The sequence below is a fragment of the Nipponia nippon genome, unplaced genomic scaffold (genome assembly GCF_047370975.1).
Source record: "Nipponia nippon isolate SJK-2023a ecotype South Korea unplaced genomic scaffold, ASM4737097v1 scaffold_8, whole genome shotgun sequence".
Classification (NCBI taxonomy): Eukaryota; Metazoa; Chordata; class Aves; order Pelecaniformes; family Threskiornithidae; genus Nipponia; species Nipponia nippon.
In genome coordinates, this window is record NW_028262402.1 from 41,154,384 (window position 1) to 41,175,825 (window position 21,442).

The window sequence follows — 21,442 nt, forward strand, 5'->3', positions numbered from 1 at the left end:
AAGGAAATAGGTTTGTTTAGCCATGTTTGGTGAAATTCATGTTCAGACAGACAGTAGAAGAAACAGTTGATAGCAAGGAACTGGGAAGGTCTGGTCCAGTATGCATTTGCACATGTGGACAGCCTCAGTGAATACAGCTGAACTGGTTCACCGCAGAAATATTAGTCATGGAGACAGAGCAAGGTTCAGCTATGGCTTAAGTCACATGCATTTTGATTATCTGAAACTTTTCAGTCATTTGCATACATCTAACAATTAATTGAGGTGCAGAACAAAAAATGAAATCCGTTGTTTTAAATTAAATATGCAATATTTAACGTTACTTGAAGTCTTCCATTTCTTGTAGTTGTGGAGAAATCTTACCTTGCTTATCTTATTTAAACCAAAAGAAATGTCATGCTTAACAAGCAAGTGATTAATTTACTGAATAAATAAATAAATAAATGCTAGGGGAGGAAATTTTATCCAGTTCAGCTAGATCACAAGAAATTATTTTGAGGTTTTGTAAGTATTTACTATTTAATAAGAAATTGAGATTATTAGAAAAAACACCTTATAAAACAATACACGCTGGTACGTAATAGGTTATAAAATTCTTCAAAGTACTACACAGTTCATAATTCTGTAATTTGTTTATCAACCCATTTTGGAGTATTTAAGTGGAACAGTAAGAGTAAAATTATTTTCTGCCCACCACATGCCATAATTCTCTCTATCGTATATGAACCATAACGGGAATGAAAAAAATACCAAGCCCGGGTAAGATCTCTAACTGGTATTGTTGATATCATCTTTATGGACCAAACATTTTCACTGACATTTTGGTTCAGAAGATCTAGGTCTGTCCTAGGGCTTGCAGAGGAAAAAAAAAAATCATTAAAGGAAAAAAAAATTGGAGGAACTTACAAAAAGCATATATATTTGCAACTGTGTTCTTGTTTTCTGTTGACATTGTCCAACATTTTGACAATTATGACATTATGACAATTTGACATTATTGACAAATGTCCAACATTTTAGATTTCTAACATGAGTATGTCTTTGATTCACTCTCAGACCTACCACACTCCTTCCATTTACAGTTGATAGAAAGGAGGACTCCTGCTGCACGTCTCCTGTGCACATTTGTGTAGTGCTTGTAGTTCTCATGCTGTCACTGCCATTACATATGTTACGTGGAGTCACTAGGGAATGATAAGAAAAGCAGTGTGTCCTTTCTGTCCCCACAAACTTGTGGCCAATAAAATGGACAAAAGCCAGGGTAGATTCTTTCATGTTCCATCATTTTGACAGTAGATTGCTACTTCCTTTCTCTTTTCAAAATGTTAATTTTTTCGCTACTGTGTCATTTGACACATAACCTTTCTAATGGTAAGGATATCAGGTGGCATTTATGGTTGCCACTCTGTTTCCGCACTAGGTCTTGCTGTGTATGCAAGAGAGCCAATACCAAGAGATTTTCATTCCTGTTGCATTGCTAAGCAGTCCATATTCCTACACTACTACCAAGTTCTCTGTATAGATACTGGAAGTATTGCGTGATTTTGTAAGAATATTTTGTAAAATGTTTGCAGAAAGTTGCATTGTTTCTTAATTACTGCATGATTTCAGGTGACTGCCTGTGTGAAGACAATGTTTTACAGATATTGCCTGAAATTAGGACTTATTTTTTATTTATCTGTCTATTGTGAATAACAGGAGCAGAAACAATATGCTTGGATACCTTGTATCAGCATCTGATAATGTTTGGACATCGGGATGGAGTGTTAATGGTGAAAGATACAATTTTGGGCAGATAAGCTTATTCCAAATTAATTTTAACTTGCATCATAAATATATAGTGATGTTAAAAAAACCCAGTCCTTAATAACACACTTTGCTAGTCTTTGCACTGGCTGCTTGTCTAAGTCAAGTTAAAACAATTACAAATGTGGAAGACTGAAATTTTGAATTTTGAATATGAGCTTTTTAAAATAAAATAGAAAAGGAAGTGGATGTGTTAAGCACTGTGGTTCAGACAAAGTCATTGTTCTATACTTCCAGCAGTTTCTAATCAGTTTTTGGACAAGTGCTATAGGTATGTAGGTGGATTTGTTCCTAGAGTAATTTATACAACGGGGGTGAAACAGAAATTCTAGAAGTGTCCTCTCCCTCTCCTTCTCTTCTACTCCCTTTCACTCTCATTCTCCCTCTTTTTCTTTTGCTTCCCCCCCTCCATTTTCTCCCCCCCCCCTTTTTCTTTCCCTTTCTCTCTCCTCTCCTTCTCCCTCTCTCTCTTTTTTGTTCTCCTCCTCCCAACATGTAAACCACCAGAAGTCATGCACTGCAGATTCATAAAAGGTAGAAATATTTCTAGCTCTCTGGCAGGTAGAAGACATTGTTACAGGCTGAATACACTTATATCTGAATAAATTCCCAGGGAGGCTGAGAACCACTGACATGGTAGGTATGTAAAACCATGTAACTGACATCAAGGCCTGTTGCACTTGTGTAGCTTTATTGAATCAGTGGAGCGCTCAGTCCCCAGTGAGGCAGATGTCACCAGCATCTGCATTCCTGACAAGCAGCTACACCTGAGGTTCAGGGGACACTTACGTACTTTGGCTGAGCCCTGCGTCACTGAGGTTTCATCACAGGCTTTGAAAAGTATATTTTCAAAACTAAAACAAAAGCTTATATATGTTGATTGAGTGTAGTGGAAGGAGTCATTAGAGTGCAAGTTCTTCAGCTATGGTGTTTCTTTAAGTGTCGTAAGTGTTGTGCTCAGACTCCAAACGAGATTCGTTCTCCTGATGGTAACATCATACAGAGACTGAATAATTTTAAAATACATAAAGTGGATTGTGACTCTCTTATATTTTCTCTGAAGTTTATCTTGAACATGACATATCCCATCCCCCTTTCTTTCTTCCTTCTTTTGTCAATTAGTTTTTTCTTGTTTGAAAGTCCTGTTACGGCATAGGAGAGGAGAATGACGTTTTTTCTTACTCCAGTTCAAATATAATAACAGTCAAGTCACACACAACACAAAATCCAAGCCAGGTAAATGAAGTAACAGAAGAGCACAATAAGAAGCCATTGTATATCCCACAAAAACCACCAAAACATTCAGATATAATAAAGTCCAGGAAACTCTTTTTATAATTCTTTCATGGAATTCTGCCTCACCATCTTTGACTAGAGAGCTTTTACCTGGACAGTAGTAGAATGATGATCATAGCACTTTAAATAATAGGTAGAGTTCTCTAGGAAATGTAGACAACATGCATGAAATGTGTGTGCATGCATGTGTGCATAATTATTTTAAAGCTGGACACTGTTGCCTTGGTTTATTGCTCTTCCATCCTGAGGCTGACCTAACGCTATGCCTAGCAGTACATGACTGTATTCCTTGAGCCCTGGCTAATACGTGGGCTTCTTGTGGTGAGTCCGAAATTCCACTGCAGGCTTTGAGTGGAGAAACTGTTGTGGTTTATGGGATCATCAGTACCTTGAGATGGAAATGGGGCTTTATGGAAATCAATCTTCCTTAGAGGGCTCTGTACAATACAAAGTGCTTAAAAAATACTAAGTGAATGCTGCTTTTACTGTTCTGGCATTGGCCCAGCCAGTGCTCGCTTAGGGATTGTTGTACTATAGGTGTTCTGCAGCCACAGCTCTCACCGCTCTGGTTGAAAAATAGGAAAAAGAGGTGGGTGAATGGTTGCAGAGGGAGTAGGCTATTGCTTTCTCTTCTCTCCTAATTCTCATGCATAGTTTTTACCGCTTCTTTCCAAACCTCACCTGTCCTGCTGCTGTGAAAACGCAGCTTCATTCTTTGTCTCCCTGTGTTATTTTCCCTTCTAAAACTGCACTTAAGGAAGAACAACGCATGGCTTTAACCTAATTTTACTACATCTTGTGTCAAAGGTTGTTCATAACTCATGTAGTACCTATAGTGCCTTCTTTGTGTGAGTGTAAATTCAATGTTTTTCACTTCCTCAGATCAGTAAAAAGGCAGGTGTAAGCCACTGCATTACTGCATGTTGTGACCTACTGCTGCTGCTGTTTGCTATGTCCTTGCTGCTATGTGTGTACCACAATATAATTGTTTAAACATGCTCACACTGCTGTGATGTTCCTATGGTGAATCCTGCATAGTAATTTGATTTGATTAATGGATTTTAGAAGGTGTGGTCCCCTCCTTCAAGCTCATGTGGATTGAAACCACCACGTTATAGGTAACCTTGCCTGTTTAGCTCCATAAAATTGAATTAATTACTCTGTAGTTCACTTAAGAAAAAATGTAGAAAACAATTCCAGGAGTTGATCACATAACAACACTAATGTTGCATTTCTAATGACTTGGCAGCAATCATTTCTTGCTAAGAGGACTGCAAAACATACAGGTATGTTTTAAATAACTTATAAATAATAACTCCATTTACTGTGAGCTTTACAGATCCCTCAAGAGGTCTGACCTTACTGTCCTGTGTGGGCAAAATTGACATTGGCTTGCAGTCTTCAGTTCCCATTTGCAGGAATATGGCCTTCTGTCTATACAAGATTTTCTGTGTTACTATCACAATTGATCCAAGCTCAGTTGGTCTGTCTGTGAACAGTGAAACTGAGAGTCTTACTTCCTTCACAAAACTGCTTAAACAGTTTCATTTCAGACATTGCCATCGCTGAGGAACAGCTGAAAGAGTCTGTGATTAGTAAGAGATTCAGTTGGTTCTTTCTTTTGTACACCATGATACTCGCCCTTCGCTCCATAGTGTAATTCACAGTGCATTTGTCCCCATGTGAGCATTTACATTTGTATGCAGGTTGCTATCCAGACTATTCCTTGTTTTATTTTAAAATAGACATTTATGATTAATTTACGGTCTGAACTATAATCTGTTAAATTTCTGGGGTTTAGAATGCATATTCAGGATTGCGTTTCCACGTAAGACATATATATAGGTAAAAAAGATGATTTATTTTATTTTAATAATTTATTTCAACCTCTCAGTAGAGTGCAATAAATAAATAAAGTATAAAATATTTGCATCATTGTGGCTGTGGCCTGAGGAGCTTCATACACCACGGTAACCTTGTCATCTTTTGTTTTTGATACACAAAATCAAAACCAAGAGGCTTGTAATCCTCCATATATTGATTTTTTATTATTAAAAAGTGAAAGTTGAAAGGCAGCTCTAAGCCTGCTTTATCAGCCACACTCGGACCAACTTTGGATACCATTTCTAAGAGCTGGAGGTGTGCCAAAGACATTAAAAGTTACTTTTTGCTTGCATTTTGCCAAGCTATTCTTACTGCTCTCTTTTATGAAAATAATTCATTTTATTTGCTTTGCAACAAGTATTTGTATTCAGGGGAGTCTCTTCTGTATTAAGTGGTCTGTCCCCTGGGGTAAGAGGGCGGCTTGTAAAGTTATCAAAAGAAACTTGTAAGTATGAGCACTGTTATTTCCTTCAGAGTTTGCTGCGCTACAAGTAATCTAATAACAGTTTATTGGTGTCCATTTGGGGAAGTGGGATTGGTATTTTTATTTGAGAATTATTTCACTTGGGAAGCTCTGAACATAATAAGCATGAATGAAACAATCACAACATAGTGTAATAAAGGTCGTTCTCTGAGAGGATGAACTAGAAAAGGTGTTCATTGACTGATCATAGCTTAAGTGTCTGAATATCATAGAATTGAATCGTTCCAGCTATGTCCCACTGTCCTTCACTGAAAAAGGGAGTGTGAATGTTACTGCAACTCTCTAGATAGGCTCTTTCTAAGGCTGTCTTTTCAATTCTTCTGTAGCTCAGTTCATTTAAAACCTTACTGCAGGATAGAGTTGTTTAAATGTTCATAAAGGCAGGTCAAGTTCACAATAAACTGTTTATTCAAGTTTACATGTATGTAGGGCTCCACTGACTTCAACCTTTCAAACTCTGTGATATGTTTTCATTACAACATCATCATGAAGTAAGGGAAATTGTTGTCTATGCCCATTTTAAAGACAAGGATCTGAGACATGGAAGGACCATGATTTGTCCAGAACACACAAGAAGTGGCTCGTGAGTCCAGGATTAAAGCTTCAGTTTCCTCGGGGCTGCCCACCTCCACCTCTTTCTCTGAGATTACAGTATGAAAAGGCATTAAAAATGCAGAAAGATTGGTTTTCTTTTCAGGTGACAGATGTTTGTAGATTTCTGTTTTGATGTTTTAGGTCCTTCTTTAAACCCTAAGAATAGGTATAGTTCGATCGCTCAGTTTGAATTTCCAAGTGTTTAGGTCATTCGCGTTTGTAGTTCAAACAGTAACTCTGGAGCTGCAAACTGACCAAAAATAATAAAGATTTTTTGCACATGTATCAAGGTCACTTATATGCTCATGTCCGTCATACCATACCAGGCCATTTGACTGGAAGAATGAGAGCAGTGGCACAGGCCTCAGCATGGCTCAATTTTGAAGAACTTACTCAAGCAGAACTTCCATTATGTTTGGAAAAAGGGAGTTTTGCCTAAATAGAGGGTTAGGCCAGCGAACACCACTTGTTAATCTCCAACATTTAACATTCTCTTGCTCATTCTTCTGTCCAGTCCATACTGTGGATACGTATCATATCTTCCAGTGTCCTTCTCAACATGAATTGCGCATGAAAAAGCTGTTTCTGTTCTTCCTGTACTGTTGTTGAGACCTGAAAATGGCAGCTAAAACTCTACAATGTGTGAACGTCTCTGGAAATGATGAATAATTGATACACAAAAATAATGGTTATAGTATAATTCTAAACGTTCACGTTTCTCTTCAGAATTTCCTTGCATAAGTAATGTTGTGACTGATCTGTCTTGTTAACACCATGTACGTTTTAAATTTTATAGTGTTTTCTTGCTTACCTCAACCTTTACCACCTGCTGATCTATGTCCATACAAAGTATCACTTTGCTTTTTGAATCAGTTTTAGATCAAAGGTACATGCTTCCATTTAAATGTAAAAGATCTCAGGCAAAGCTGAATAATACCTATGTAAATAATATTCCTTAATGAATAGAGTTCTCTGCAAATAACTCAGTATCTCTAGAGATTGTTTGAAAGTAGCTGATGAAACCCAAAATGTGCAAAAGCAAAAATTGCACAGTATATGAAATTTTTTTAAAGATCCTAACTGGCATGAATAACTATGTTTCTCCTATCTACTTTCTTAGCTGTCACCTAATTTCATTGTTATTTTGCTAGAGTTTTTTGTAAAAATTGTTCAGTTAAACCAGTGTCACAGTTTTCGCCAGAAGCAGCCAGCATTGTTTCCCTGCCCTTAAAGGTTAATGTTGCATTTAGGGCCCACATTTGCCTGCACAGAAAACAAATATTAATCCTTGCCTTCATTGGTGGGACTGGCAACTTACCTATTACAAGTGTCTAACACTTGTCTCTTTCTTGCAGAGTTTATCTGCTATTAGCAAAGGTCAGAGGCCAAAGAACCTCCAAATTCAAAGAGAAATATTAATAATTTCGAAATGCTTTTTTTCCCCAAATAACATTGTACCTGAGAATAACAGTGTTCTGTGTCCTGAAACATTTTAAACCATCTGTTGCCTAGCACTTTACCATCAGCCACATTGGTTTTACTTTTCCTTCATCATAGAGAGAAAATAACATACTTAGAGGGTTACTGCAGCACTTCCATTTATTTCTGCAGTGGATACCCTGCTGAAAGTTGCATTGACTGAATGCAGGACAGACACAAAGATCAATCCTAGTGGGACCAAAACCCTTGAGGTAGTGCTTACTCAAAATCGATCAGTCTTTTCAGTTATCCCTGGCAGTGATGGCTGTTACATTTTCTTACCATTTCACTACTGCTTTTTCTTCCAACCTATACTGAGAGCATGGTCAGAGGTGCTGTCCTCATCCATGTTCCATTCGAACCACTGTTATTTTCAGTGATATCAGTAATTTTGTTATATCTCAGGCTGTCCATTCTTTCTGGATAAAACACTATCATAATCCAACAAAATAAATGTACGCTTTACTATGATAAGAAGATTTTCAGTGTTGGTATAACCTGCTGAATTGCAGTAAATAATCACTAGGTTTTGGAGAATTCTGACATTTCCTTTTTCTTGTACAGCAGCTTAAACAGTCTTGTATTGCTACCCTTCAGGAATCATAATTCTGCTCCAATTTGCATGTTGTCCTCCTGACTTAATTTTTTTGTACTGCAGTGGTCAGAAGCTAGTGCTGAACATGTTTTAGGATGTGTATAAAATGGGAAAGTTTGCTGAATGAGATGTGTAAAATGTAAGGCAAAATCAAATACATTTTAAATATGCAAATATGTAACATTATCATATCAATGCAAATATCATTTGTGAATGTATCTTATATATGTGCATAAAGTGTATCCCCAAAGCTGATAAAATGCATTACTGTGTAACCTCATTGCAGGATGCAGGATTGACATACCCATTGTTATGCATTGGTTTTCCTGCAAGCTGCACAGCAGGCGATTTCATATAAGTACCTAAAAGGGCATCTCAGTCCATGAATCACATTTGCCTGGCAAGCAGGGAAGTACTCTTGTCCTAAGAGTTAAATGTCAGGTCTGAGGGAGAGTGAGAGGATTCAGTTTCTGCTCAAGCCAGTGGTGAGAGGAAGTTCACATGCTGTGACTGCACCGAGCTTGAGGAAATCAAATTTGTAGCCTGAGTCACAATAAGAAGCACACTCATTACTAACTCTTTGCAATTAATATGATTGCTGGCAATACAAAACCAGTACTAAAAGGCCTTCTCTGACTCAAGAAGGGACCTTCCCAGGACAGAGTGGAAATGCACTGTCTCTGTTGTACTATTTGCAAAGGACTGTGGTTCCTAGGCCTATCAGTCAGTTACCTCTCCAAGACCAATATAGGAAGAAGCATTATTTTAAAAGCAGCTGTTCTTTTAACATTCTTTACCATACACTTATTTTGTCCCTGAACACTGGCTATGTATGTGCTTCTTGTTGAAGTCATTGAGCTGTCTTTGGTGAAAGAAGGAATCAAGGTTAGTAACAAGTCAACTTTCTTTCTCAAAGCAGGACATATCTGGTCTCAGTGATGTCCTACCAGTAGAGTACTCTTAACTGTGACTTGAAATTGCTTCAGAAAATGGAATATACTAGTTAGTTCATATTTGCCAATTCTTCGTTCCTCTCCTGAGGCAGAACTACCTCAATCCATAGAGGGTGAATTGAACTCAGAATTTTTCTCTACCTCTCAATCCATAGAGGGTGAATTGAACTCAGAATTTTTTCTCTACCTCTGTTGAACTCTAATTACACCAAGCAGGTGACTCGAAGTACAGGCACTGTGGAAAACAGTAGGCAATGTGCTAATTTAATTTTTTATTTGTTTTTTAATCAATACATTGACTTAGGTGTTGCCTGCTCTGCCAGATTCTGCTCTGGCTTGTGCACTGAGCAGTCCTGTTGGAGTCACTAGGACTGGTCAGGGCAGACACAATCCAAATTATTAATCTTCTTTGATATTGTTCTGAAATGCATCCATTAAATTAGCATTGCCTGTGGTTTTATGGATGCTACTTCTGTTCCAACTTGTGCTTGGATTTCTTAGCTAAAAAAAAAAAATCCTATATGGCTGTAGTCAGAAACAATAGAAACTGTGGAATTCAGGACAGCCCTGAATATGAGATTGTTTGGAAAATATCACTGGCTCATCTATCAACTGTTAAATTAGCAGAAGAGTTCTCAGGAGGTGGTCATGGAATTACTACTACTGTAGCTTTCTATATTTCTTCTGTTTTACCGCCCTTAGGCTTACCACTTCAGAGCCTTCTTCCACCACACTGTGTCCCATCCACTTCTAAATATATCTCCTAAAACATTCAATGTGTGTTTACTAATTGTGATCAGGCTAAAATTCAAGTGCTGTGCTTGTGGGACTTTTTTTTATCAGAAGCCGTATTTAAGTGATGACACACAGTAATTTGTTCGTTCTTCTGTCAGTGTAATTTACAAGGCAACGACAGATAAACATAGCTATACAAGATTCATTTACAGTGACACAATGGCAGATACACAGAGCAGAACCCTGCCTATGAGATAAAGTGGACTGAGTGACTTATGCAGTAATTAGGGGATAATTGTCATTAACCTCGCAAACAGTAGTTTACCCATATTGTTTAAAAGGCTCCAGGATGCATAATGACAAGGTAATCTGTCAAAGCGCTAGGGGGAAATATTAATAAGATTTGTGCAAGCCTGGATAGAAAATATGCAGAAAGCGGCCACATTAAGCTAATTGGTGGATGAATATACACTTGTAAAAGTGCTTCTAATGGCACGTTTGCTGCTCTCCAAATGACTACTGTTAATGTGGAGAAGTGGGCTGCCTAGAAAGTCAGGACTGCTGGGACAAGAGGGTATTAAGACATGCAGGCACAGTTATTATTACTTTGTACGCTGTAATATAATTTCTCCCACTTTCTTTTGCATTTCAGTGCCTCTAATATGTGCAAACAGATAGCTCATTTCATGTACCATAGCATTTTTATATTCTAGTGACGTTTGCCTTTTTGGTGTCACTTTTGCACGCTGCTGTCTCCCTTTTGCATCACGTTGCCATCTATGACACACCTGGGTTTTTGGTGTAAATTTTCTATGTAAACAACCAAAGGAAAAAGGCCTCATTAAGATCATGTTGTATATATTGCAAGTAATAATGCATAGTCCCCTAATGAATACTAAAGATGGAAATCAATCTCCTGGTTCTGCTGCCAATCGTATAGCCACCATATAGTACAGCTGACTTCCCTTTTGAGGCACAATTTGGGTTGAATCAGAAAACCAAGCATGTAATAAAATCCAATTTATGAGTATAACTTACTGGCGCTTTTAGTCCAGTGTTTTTGTCCTTGGGCAACTTCTCAATTCCTTACAATGGTCCTGGTTAGGCAATTTCTTACTAACTTCTTTGAAAGTTTTACTTACAAGCCCAGGAAGACTCAGCTTTTGTCGCTACATTTTCCAGATAGGGTTATGGCTTTAGTCAGTTTAGATTTAAAGTGAGAAAAGTACCATCTGATAATCTGATTTGACTTGACTATTAGATGTTTTGCCCTGCTTTTAGTGCAGTCCCTGTTATATGGAGCAAGAATGTCAGACATGATTTGCTTGTATTATCACATTGTGCATTGGGGAAGGTCTTGGCTGAAGACAGCCTGGGTGTCTCTTTTGTCTGTGTGTATTGCAAATACAATACCTCATCGGTGCTCTTCGTGAATATTTTCTGTTTGTCATAAAAATTATGTGTCATTATTTCAGTGTTGGTGAAACTGAGGCTCAGAAAGAGATGCTTAAGTAGCTTACTAAATTTACTGAAAGATTGCCAGAGCATAGAAAACATTACTTTACTTTGCAGTGAGTTCCACAGCACTGACACCAAACAGTAAAACCAAAAGTGATTTCAGAGACTGATAGTATCAAAGAAAATTTTCTTACATGACATACTAAAATGGACAACTATATATGAAAAATTGGTGAAAGTGAGTATGAAAATCAATCACTGCTATGGTTATGTTGTGGTTTAACCCCATCCAGCAACTAAGCACCACCCAGCCACTCACTCACTCCCACACAGTGGGATGGGGGAGAGAATAAAAAGAGTAAAAGTGAGAAAACTCATGGGTTGAGATACGCAGTTTAATACGGAAAGCAAAAGCCGCGCACGCAAGCAAAGCTAAACGAGGAATGCATTCACTACTTCCCATCAGCAGGCGGGTGTTCAGCCATCTCCAGGAAAGCAGGGCTCCATCACATATAACAGTTACTTGGGAAGATGAACACCACCACTCTGAATGTATCCCCCCTTCCTTCTTATTTCCCCAGCTTTATATGCTGAGCATGATGTTATATGGTATGGAATAGCCCTTTGGTCAATTGGGGTCAGCTGTCTCAGCTGTGTCCCTTCCCAACTCCTTGTGCACCCCCAGCCTACAGCTGGTGGGGTGGGGTGAGAAACACAGAAGGCCTTGACACTGTGCAAGCACTGCTCAGCAATAGTGAAAACATCTCTCTGTTATCAACACTGTTTCCAGCACAAATCCAAAACATAGCCCATAGTAGCTACTATGAAGAAAATTAACTCTATCCCAGCCAAAACCAGCACAGGTTATATGCATTCTGGGTATTTCTGCCATTATCAATTAGTGACAGATTTTGCCATTTAATAGTTATCACCAACATGACAGTTGTAAATCAAAGCAAATTTTTTTGACATCACCATCAGGAGTTATACCACTGGAAAACTAGTAAATGCAAGAAGAGTACCAGGCTCTGGCTGTGCTTAGGTTATTTTCCTCCAAGTGTGGACCGAGGTTTACTGTGAAAAAAACTTGTCAGGCACCCAATTGTAAAAAGGCTTGATGTAGTTGCTATGATTAAATGAAGCTTGAGATGCTGTGATTAAATACAATGTAACCCCACAGTGATCTATCATAGTTTTAAAAATAAAAATGCTGTATGCAGTGTTATTCAGGAAAAAAAAAAAAAAAAGTCATCATCTTGTGAATTATACATTCTTATCTGGTCCATAATCAAGAGCGTTCCATAACAAAGTGAATATTTTATCAAAAGTCAAACAATATGTTTTAAAAATCAGAAGAAGCATTTAAAACTAGTGCCCTTGCATCCTAATAGTTTTACTGGAGTTGCAGAGGTGAATACACATTCATGAAGAGCAGGAAAAAGTTCAAATTAGTGTTTCTTTTCTGAAAACAGTAAGAGACTCTCTCCCCTGCCCCCAGTTCGCATGGATGCTTTATAGTTGGCATTTGACAGACTGTCGTCATCTTTCAGGGCAATGCTTTCAAATGTATTTTAAGGTTGGTGAACCTGACAAATGAAAAGGCATTCTGCAACTGGGGTGCCCTATGAGGCAGTTCAGTTCCCGAAAGCAGTCATGTGTTGGGGACCCAGTATTTTCATACCGCTCCCTGCAAATTAGTCCAGAACCAGCGCTCCAGCACGTTGCTTGTGCCGGGTTCTGTGCTGCTGGCATATGTCTTTGGGATGAGATATAAAACAGAGGACCTGCATACTTTTGGTCAGTAAAGACCCTGTAGGCCATTTAGCGAGAGCGTGGGTGGTTAACGGCGGTGTCCTGGCTAGGTTTCAGCTGCGGTTATTGCATTCCACCTCCCTATGTTCCATCTGCAGTTTCAGCAGGACATGGTGTTCCTCACTTTCACTCTGAAACCATTGAGCAGAGCTCCTGTGCATCGTTACACGGCCGCTGTGCTCTACCATGGTGGTACACCCCCCGATATATATTCAAACAGATTTGGCTCCACATCGTGTTTCAGGGATAAGCTATGTCAAAACTACTTTCTGACATGGTCAGTGGAATTACTCTGGATTTAAAGTGCAATTACTCTGGATATAAATTGCAGCCAGATTTGACCCAGTGTCTACAATATCAGTTAGTAAAGTTTGCAAAGGTCTTTGGGGGTCCTTTTAGTCAAAATGCAAAGCTTTTTGCTGCTGAATGCATAAGGAGACCTGGAGTCTAAGAAGCAACCAGAGCAACTACCATTACAAACCTGGCAGCAAAAGTAAATATAAGCATGCATATAAGTAAATAAAATCTCCTTCATGTTACTCTTCATTTGAATACATACTGCCACTGTCATTCTCAGTGATACTTTGGGGAAAGACAGCCGCCTTCTCTTCCCCTGCTGTAACATGCTGGTATCCTCATGCATAGCCTGTGTCTTCGGGGCGAAGAAAACAAGTCCAACAGGTAAGAGAAAGGAGGTGTCAGAAAGGAAGAAGATCTATCGCTTTTGATTTTTCTAGCAGAGTGGAGGCTGCAGTGAAGCCAAAAGATAAAGATTTCCATTATTGACTGAGAACTCAGTACTGCTGCACTGTGTTTGTTCCTGCTGCAGCAGTATAACTCAAGGAAGGGACTGCTGACACTTAAACATGAGTTTGTTCATATGGTGTCAGTTGGTGAAGGGGGGCTGGTAGGAGGTGGCAGATGAGGGGAAAAAATTTTAACCATGACTCTTTGCAGGCTGGGTGTGTTAAATCTCATATCAGTTGCACATGTATAATTATGGTGAGAAAGTATGCACGCCTGTTCTTCATGTTTACAGGAATAAAGGTGAGTTAGGTTCAGCACGGTAAAAACACCTATGAGGAAAATGAGTATGTGATTGTACGTGTGAGTGTACATTTCTATGAAAAACTAGATATAGGGCTTACTTCTGTCCTCCTGAGGTCAGTGAGTGTTAGCCAAAATGAGGAAGAGTTATTGCACATTGCCCCATCTGTACTAATGTGAGTTGGTGTGCTGCTGCACACTTTTGGTAACTTTTACCCCAGGAGTAGTAGGACTACCCATAGTGTAACAGCTTGAAATTTAATTGGGAAGCAAAGAGATGCTCCTGGGAAATTCAGCCAAACAAAAACAACAAACCCTAAATCATGGAAATTATGTAGGCTTTTTTTTATTAGAAACAAATGTTGATTTTTTTTTCTGTCTACACCCTAATTAAAACCATCCTCTGCAATTAGAGTATGACCAAATGAATATCTTTCAGTCTGCTTTTCAACTGTTACAGCTGCACTCAAAATGTTTCTCTGAGATCAGCTAGAAAATATATAGCTCTTTAAGAAGGGCTTAGAGAAGAAAGATTTGTGATAAACACTAGGCTTGCTTAATTCTTTAATCAAACATGTATCTATGTAATATTACGTAACATGGATGCTTCGCTGATACGCATGAAAAGCGGCAGTTTATGGTACATATGCAAACTTGCTAAAATATGAAGGCTATAGATGTGTTTTTCTATATAACTTCGAGTGGTTCTCAGAAGTTAGCACAGTAGTGCCTGAAAATAATCCTTGAGTGCTTCCCAGAAGATAAAACTTGTTTAAGAAGCAATTTTACCTTTTTTTTAAAACCTTTCTATTAATTTCAACTCTTGTACAATCATCTCTCACTATGTATTCAGTCAGGTTTATATATACATTTTACCTATGCCAAGGAGTTAATCAGTAAGATAAAAATAGAACTGCAGAAAGTCTGTGGTGTGTACATACATGTGTCTGTGTGAGTGAAGACATATAAAATTACCTGCAAGAAATGCAGGCACAGGAGTCAATGGAGCGTCTCACACAAAATGTGTGAGAAGACAAAGCAGTAACAACTGCTTTCATAACAAAAGTTCAAGGCTTACAGTGTATGTTTATTGAGTATGTTTCTGTAGACTGTCCTTATTTTCTGAATAGGCAATTTTTAAATTGGGAGGTTTTAAAGCTGAATTGAAAGCTTGAAATTTGTAAAGCCTAAAGGACCTCAGGAAATGAAGAGTCATCTTCACAGTCCTCACCAATTAAGCTCCTAAAAATTAGAGTGATCTTTGTGTCCAGCTTCTGTTGTAGCCTGTTTGTATCATCCAAGATAATCATCTCAATACCCATCACTTCTGCTATCTGACCCAGAAGTTTAAGACAAGATGTACCCTAACATATCCTGACACATCTCTTCTAGTATATGGTCAGCAAAAATGAGGAGGCAGGTTCAGGGTGATTAACCATGACATTACTTCATAGATCTAATGTAGTATGTGTGTATGTGGATCCGTATCTATACAAATAATAGAGTCAAGTGTGTGTTTAGAGTTAGAAAAAGATTCAAGGTTATGTCTTGTATCCTTAGAAGTTAGTTTAATATGATTTGGAGATTAAAAGATTTTTTCCATCTGAAATTGTGAGAGCTACCCACACATAAAAAAATAAAAATAAAAACAAGGCTGTATGGACAAAGAAGGAAGAGCATCACTGTATGCTGTACGGGTTGGGCTTTACTTGTCTGCTGCCTGGCTGCCTGTAAGCGTGCAGTGGTATCTCTATACTCACTGACTTCCTTGTACACATTGTCACAGGAGGCTTGGCTTAATCAGTTGTGAGCTGAAAAAAGTAATATAAATTGGAACCTTTTGTCATGAAATATTTAAATGTGGATATGATTTAATGGCTTTGGGGAGAAAATTTAGCGTGAGAGATTGTAAGAAACAAGAAATCGATTACGTGTAAGAAAGGACTCGAACTTCTAATCAAGTATTACCATATACAGAGAGATCCCTAGCTAGTTATAGCTTAATTCAAAGGGGATAATGGTTAGATTTTTTGTTAATTTTAGGTTTTATCAAAAAATGACATTCCTATTCGCTCTGTATCTAGTTTTGCATAATACATACTTACAATGATTTATGGAAAGCCGTCACTATGTAAATATTGAAGCATATGCTACACAGTATCCCTAAGTAGTGTGTTTTCTATGAAATACAGGCATCTGTGCAATTTTTTTTTTACTTTTGCTGGGGCAAAAAATCCAAACAACTTCTTCCTGAAAATTAACAAGATATAGCTTGCTATAACAAGTAGGAGTAGGAAAGGATCATTTAAGAGCAGCTTTCTGATTCCCTGCTGTTTCTATGACAGCGAGGGTAGCCCCATGACAATGACACCCTTGACTACCAGTTTCTCTGATCAGTGGGACTTAGCAGCTTTCGAAGATCTGGCCCTCCTCATTGCAAATCCTTAAACTAAATGAAACAAAGGGTGGTGGCATCTCATTGAAAGGTAGCTCATGTAGCCAACTGCCAGCTTCTCTGAGTTAAGCTGTGAAATAACTACCTGAACACATACTTGGAGCCCCCGCATTTAGATGATGTCTGCCTGTTTTGTGCATGCAAAGAGCTGGGTGCACTGCTGCCGGGTGAGGGGCTGTGTGATACCACCTTCTACTTACGTGTGGGAGTCTGTTACAGGATCTGTACCTACTATTCTCATGAGTTATTGTCGTGCTGGCTGTATTTAATTTTTATTTACTTAAATATCTGTTTTTGTAAAGCATACAGCTGTTACATAAGCCTGTGAGTGATTTACAAATTAAAGCAAAACCAAAACAAATTACTACCAGTAGTACATTACAAAGCAGCCTGCAGCTGGCTGCAGACAGGAATCCTAATTCAATACATGTAAGCAGTGAAAATTAGATGCTGTTATTTCCATCTTCAAACAATGCAAGTTACAGTTAGAAGGAATGAATACATGTGGCTCAGGATTAGAAATGTCTGTGTATAGATTGGGTCAGAGGTGACAGCAAAGGCCTGGAGACCAAAATCTGAACTGAGTCTGGTTTTGCAGTTCCAGGTAGGAATTACTCAAACATAGAACTGGTATCACTGGCTGGAAGTTGTGGGAGAAGTAGATGTAAGACGCTTTAGGTCACACTCATGGGGAGAGTAGCCAAAGTTAGTTGGATGGGAAAAAAATATAGTCTTAGAGCTTTAAAATATGAACCTGTCCTTTAATTGTTTGTGGTGTTGTTGGTTTTTTCCTCCTTTTCCCCACCCCATTTTGGTTTTGTTTTGTTTCACTTTTTGTTTTGTTGTTGGGTGGGGTTTTTTGATGTTCTGGATGATTTCTACTAGATAGCACTGACTGCCTGTAAAATACTGCTCCGTCAGAGAGGTAGAACCAGGAGGGCATAGAAATTAGAGATGTCCACAGTGCTTAAAGATGTTCAAAGATGGGACATCTCCTGACTAATACTACAAACCAAGACCAGCATCTGCATCATGGTGTTTCCTTTATCACTGTGTAAATACATGCTGAACATTTTCTGCGTAGAGATGGTTTCTGGGGCTTTCCATCTGGGTCAGCTGGGTAAGATTTTCCGTCATTAATTGCTGTTGAGGGTTTCATAGTCTTGTAAGGTTTGATTGTGAATGGTCACATGTGGAGCCTTTTTAAAGGTTTTACAGTCGTATCTAAGGTACTGAAACATAAATGGCATTGACCTTCATCATTAACTTTGTATTCAGAGAGGTGACACAGATCAGAACTGAAATAATAAAACCAGCTGTAATCAAATAAATATATGCTCTACTATTTGGGGCAAATTGCATTTTCCAGTACTCTAGAAAATGTGAGAGGAGAGAAGAATCAATCTTCTGAAGACTGAAGATAATAAAACAAATAAATAAATAAGACCTGGAAAAAAAAAGAAAGGTATTTGCAGGCTTCATAATCAAACAAAAGCTAGTGGTTTTTGCAATAGTGTGTAGTCCAAAGTGTTCAGATAAGGTTCTGAAGCTGAGATTCAAGATTTAAAAAGATCAGAGACAGTATGGCAGAGTACCTTGCAAGGCTTTCAAACTGTTTAATCCATGAGGAGGCATTGGAATAATCTGGTTTGATGGCCTGCAACAGTGCTTGTTGGTTATAGTTACTGTGCTGATGTTATGTCCAGCATTTGGCCAAAAGGAAAGATGCCAATAAAATGATGTATTCATTATATAAGTATTTTAATATGTTTTTATCAATACATGCTGGAATGGATTGCCTGACATTACATTGCAGAATTTTTAAGTCCTACCTTCAGGCAAATCTCATGCTTACTAGCAAAAATGAAAGTGTGAAATGCTTTTTAATGTATATTTAACAACAGATAGTCCAGTGATTACTGATGTGTATTCTCGCTGGATTTTTCCCTTGCTATCAGAAGGCAATGTTAAGAGACAACATTTTTACACATTTATGCTATCTACATCCATCAGACGCTTACTTTTTACATATTTCTAACTGCCATTTATAACAAGGCTGCAAAAAAGTAATCTCTTAAGTCTAAACCATACCAAGATTGCAAGCTTACAATCAATTTGCAGTAATTGTCCAGTTATGCTTAAAGCCAGCGCCCCAATTTCTACCTTTTGATGCAAGTTTATAATGAACATATTTTTCAGTATTGCTGTCATGGGAAAAAAAGAAAAAAAAAAAGGCAAAAAGCACTAAGGTACAAGTATTATGTGCTATTTTTAAGACTTTTTGCCTTGCATCAAAATTTCTTGTGAGATGGCCCATGAGTGACTTCAGTCTTATGTCTGCTTATATTTAAGAAGCAAATCTATCAAATGCATTTATTTAGCTCTTTCTTATAGTGCCACCATTTAATAGCGATTAAGGTACAATTTTCTATATTTTACGATGGCGTGCACAGCAACAGTTCATGTTTTACACTAATGTATGCTAAACAGTAGCATTGTACATAGATCACTGTTGTTAAAAGTATTGAAAGCATTTTAGATCACAGAGCCCTGTAGTTTGTTTGCTCTGACATTATTAAACTCAATCTGTTTCTCTGACTGTGACTCTAATTACTATATTTGCATGGCTGGAAAGTTTGCATTTTTCAGTTGAGTTCTATTAACATTGTTTGCATGTTGTTTTTTGAGCTTCATGTTTCATGTTCAGGCAGCAGAGCACCTTCTATTGAATTCAATAATTATGCAGAATCAATAAGTTTTTCTTTGTGTTTGTCTTTGTTGTTTCTTTGATATGGCCTCTAGGATGCTGCAGGCAAGGTGCTGGACCGCTGGGCCATCATGTCCAGGGAAGAAGAGATCATTACCCTTCAGCAGTTCCTGAGATTTGGAGAAACCAAATCTATCGTGGAGCTGATGGCGATTCAAGAAAAAGAAGGGCAGGCTGTGGCTGTGCCATCTTCAAAGACAGATTCAGATATAAGGACTTTTATTGAAAGCAATAATCGCACCAGGAGCCCAAGTCTCCTTGCTCACCTGGAGAATAGCAACCCTTCCAGCATTCATCATTTTGAAAACATCCCAAATAGCCTTGCATTCCTGCTTCCATTCCAGTACATAAATCCAGTCTCTGCTCCGCTGCTGGGGCTGCCTCCAAATGGCCTCCTGCTGGAACAGCCGGCAATGAGGCTCCGTGAACCGAGCCTTACGACCCAAAATGAATATAATGAGAGCAGTGAATCTGAAGTTTCCCCTACACCTTTCAAGAATGAGCAAACATCCAGCAGGAATGCTTTGACCAGCATCACAAATGTTGAGCCCAAAACTGAGCCAGCCTGCGTCTCTCCTGTTCAGACGCCTACGCCTGTGAATGATCTATCGAAAACAGAACACACTAAAAGCTCGTTTCGCATTCACAGAATGCGGAGAATGGGTTCGGCCTCCAGGAAAGGAAGAGTGTTTTGCAATGCATGTGGCAAAACTTTCTACGACAAAGGTACTCTTAAAATCCACTACAATGCCGTTCACCTGAAAATCAAGCACCGGTGCACTATTGAGGGCTGCAACATGGTCTTCAGCTCTCTCAGGAGCCGCAACCGCCACAGTGCTAACCCCAATCCCCGCCTCCACATGCCTATGCTAAGGAATAACCGTGACAAAGATCTAATTCGTGCTACATCAGGTGCCGCCACTCCGGTCATAGCAAGTACAAAATCCAACCTAACTTTAACAAGCCCTGGACGTCCACCGATGGGGTTTACCACTCCCCCTCTAGATCCTGTACTACAGAACCCTCTTCCCAGTCAGCTGGTGTTCCCGGCTTTAAAGACTGTTCAACCTGTTCCTCCTTTTTACAGAAATTTACTTACTCCTGGAGAGATGGTGAGTCCTCCAACCTCACTCCCTACCAGTCCAATAATACCAGCAGTGAGTGGCATGGAGCAGCATCCCCCTCCTCCTTCAGAGTCATCAGTACCTTCAGTGCTTATGCCCACCCCGGAGCCTAATGCTGACCTTGCCCCCAAGAAGAAACCAAGGAAGTCAAGCATGCCAGTTAAAATTGAAAAGGAAGTTATTGATACTGCCGATGAGTTTGATGATGAAGACGAAGAGGTGAATGACAGCAGCACAATGGTGAATGACATTGGTCATGACAATCACTGCCATTCTCAGGAGGAAATGAGCCCAGGTCTGTCTGTGAAAGACTTTTCCAAAAGTGACAGAAGTAGATGCATTTCCAGACCAGACATAAGAAGGGCAGATAGCATGACATCAGAAGACCAGGAGCAAGAGAGAGACTATGAAAATGAGTCGGAATCGTCAGAGCCCAAATTGTGTGAGGAATCCATGGAAGGTGACGATCGTCTCCATGAACCTGGTGAAAAATCTATGATGCACAGTGACAGACCAGATGAAAACCACAATGACTCTTCCAACCAAGATGTCATTAAGGTGAAGGAAGAGTATACAGACCCTACATATGATATGTTCTACATGAGCCAATACGGACTGTACAATGGAGGCAGCGCCAGTATGGCTGCCCTTCATGAAAGTTTCGCTTCTACATTCAACTACAGCAGCCCTCAGAAGTTCTCCCCAGAAGGCGAAATGTGCTCCAGCCCAGACCCCAAGATCTGCTATGTGTGCAAGAAAAGTTTCAAGAGTTCCTACAGTGTGAAGCTTCACTACAGAAATGTTCATTTAAAAGAGATGCATGTCTGCACAGTGGCTGGCTGTAATGCTGCGTTCCCATCACGGAGAAGCAGAGACAGGTCAGTAAATATTAATTGATTTTCTACATTATTAAATGTGTTGAATTATGTAAGAATAGGCAGTTTAGGATATAT

The 21,442-nt window shown here is 38.9% G+C and overlaps 1 protein-coding gene across 10 annotated transcripts in view; it reads left to right on the forward strand.

Moving 5' to 3' along the window:
• The window catches only part of BNC2 (basonuclin zinc finger protein 2), a 337,157-nt gene that overhangs the window by 283,240 nt on the left and 32,475 nt on the right, over positions 1-21,442 (forward strand). For all 10 annotated transcript variants that reach the window (XM_087741951.1, XM_087741956.1, XM_087741961.1 and 7 more), the window contains one exon: positions 19,401-21,367. In XM_087741951.1, coding sequence (XP_087598077.1) covers positions 19,401-21,367 — 1,967 coding nt within the window. The remainder of the gene's footprint in view (positions 1-19,400; positions 21,368-21,442) is intronic.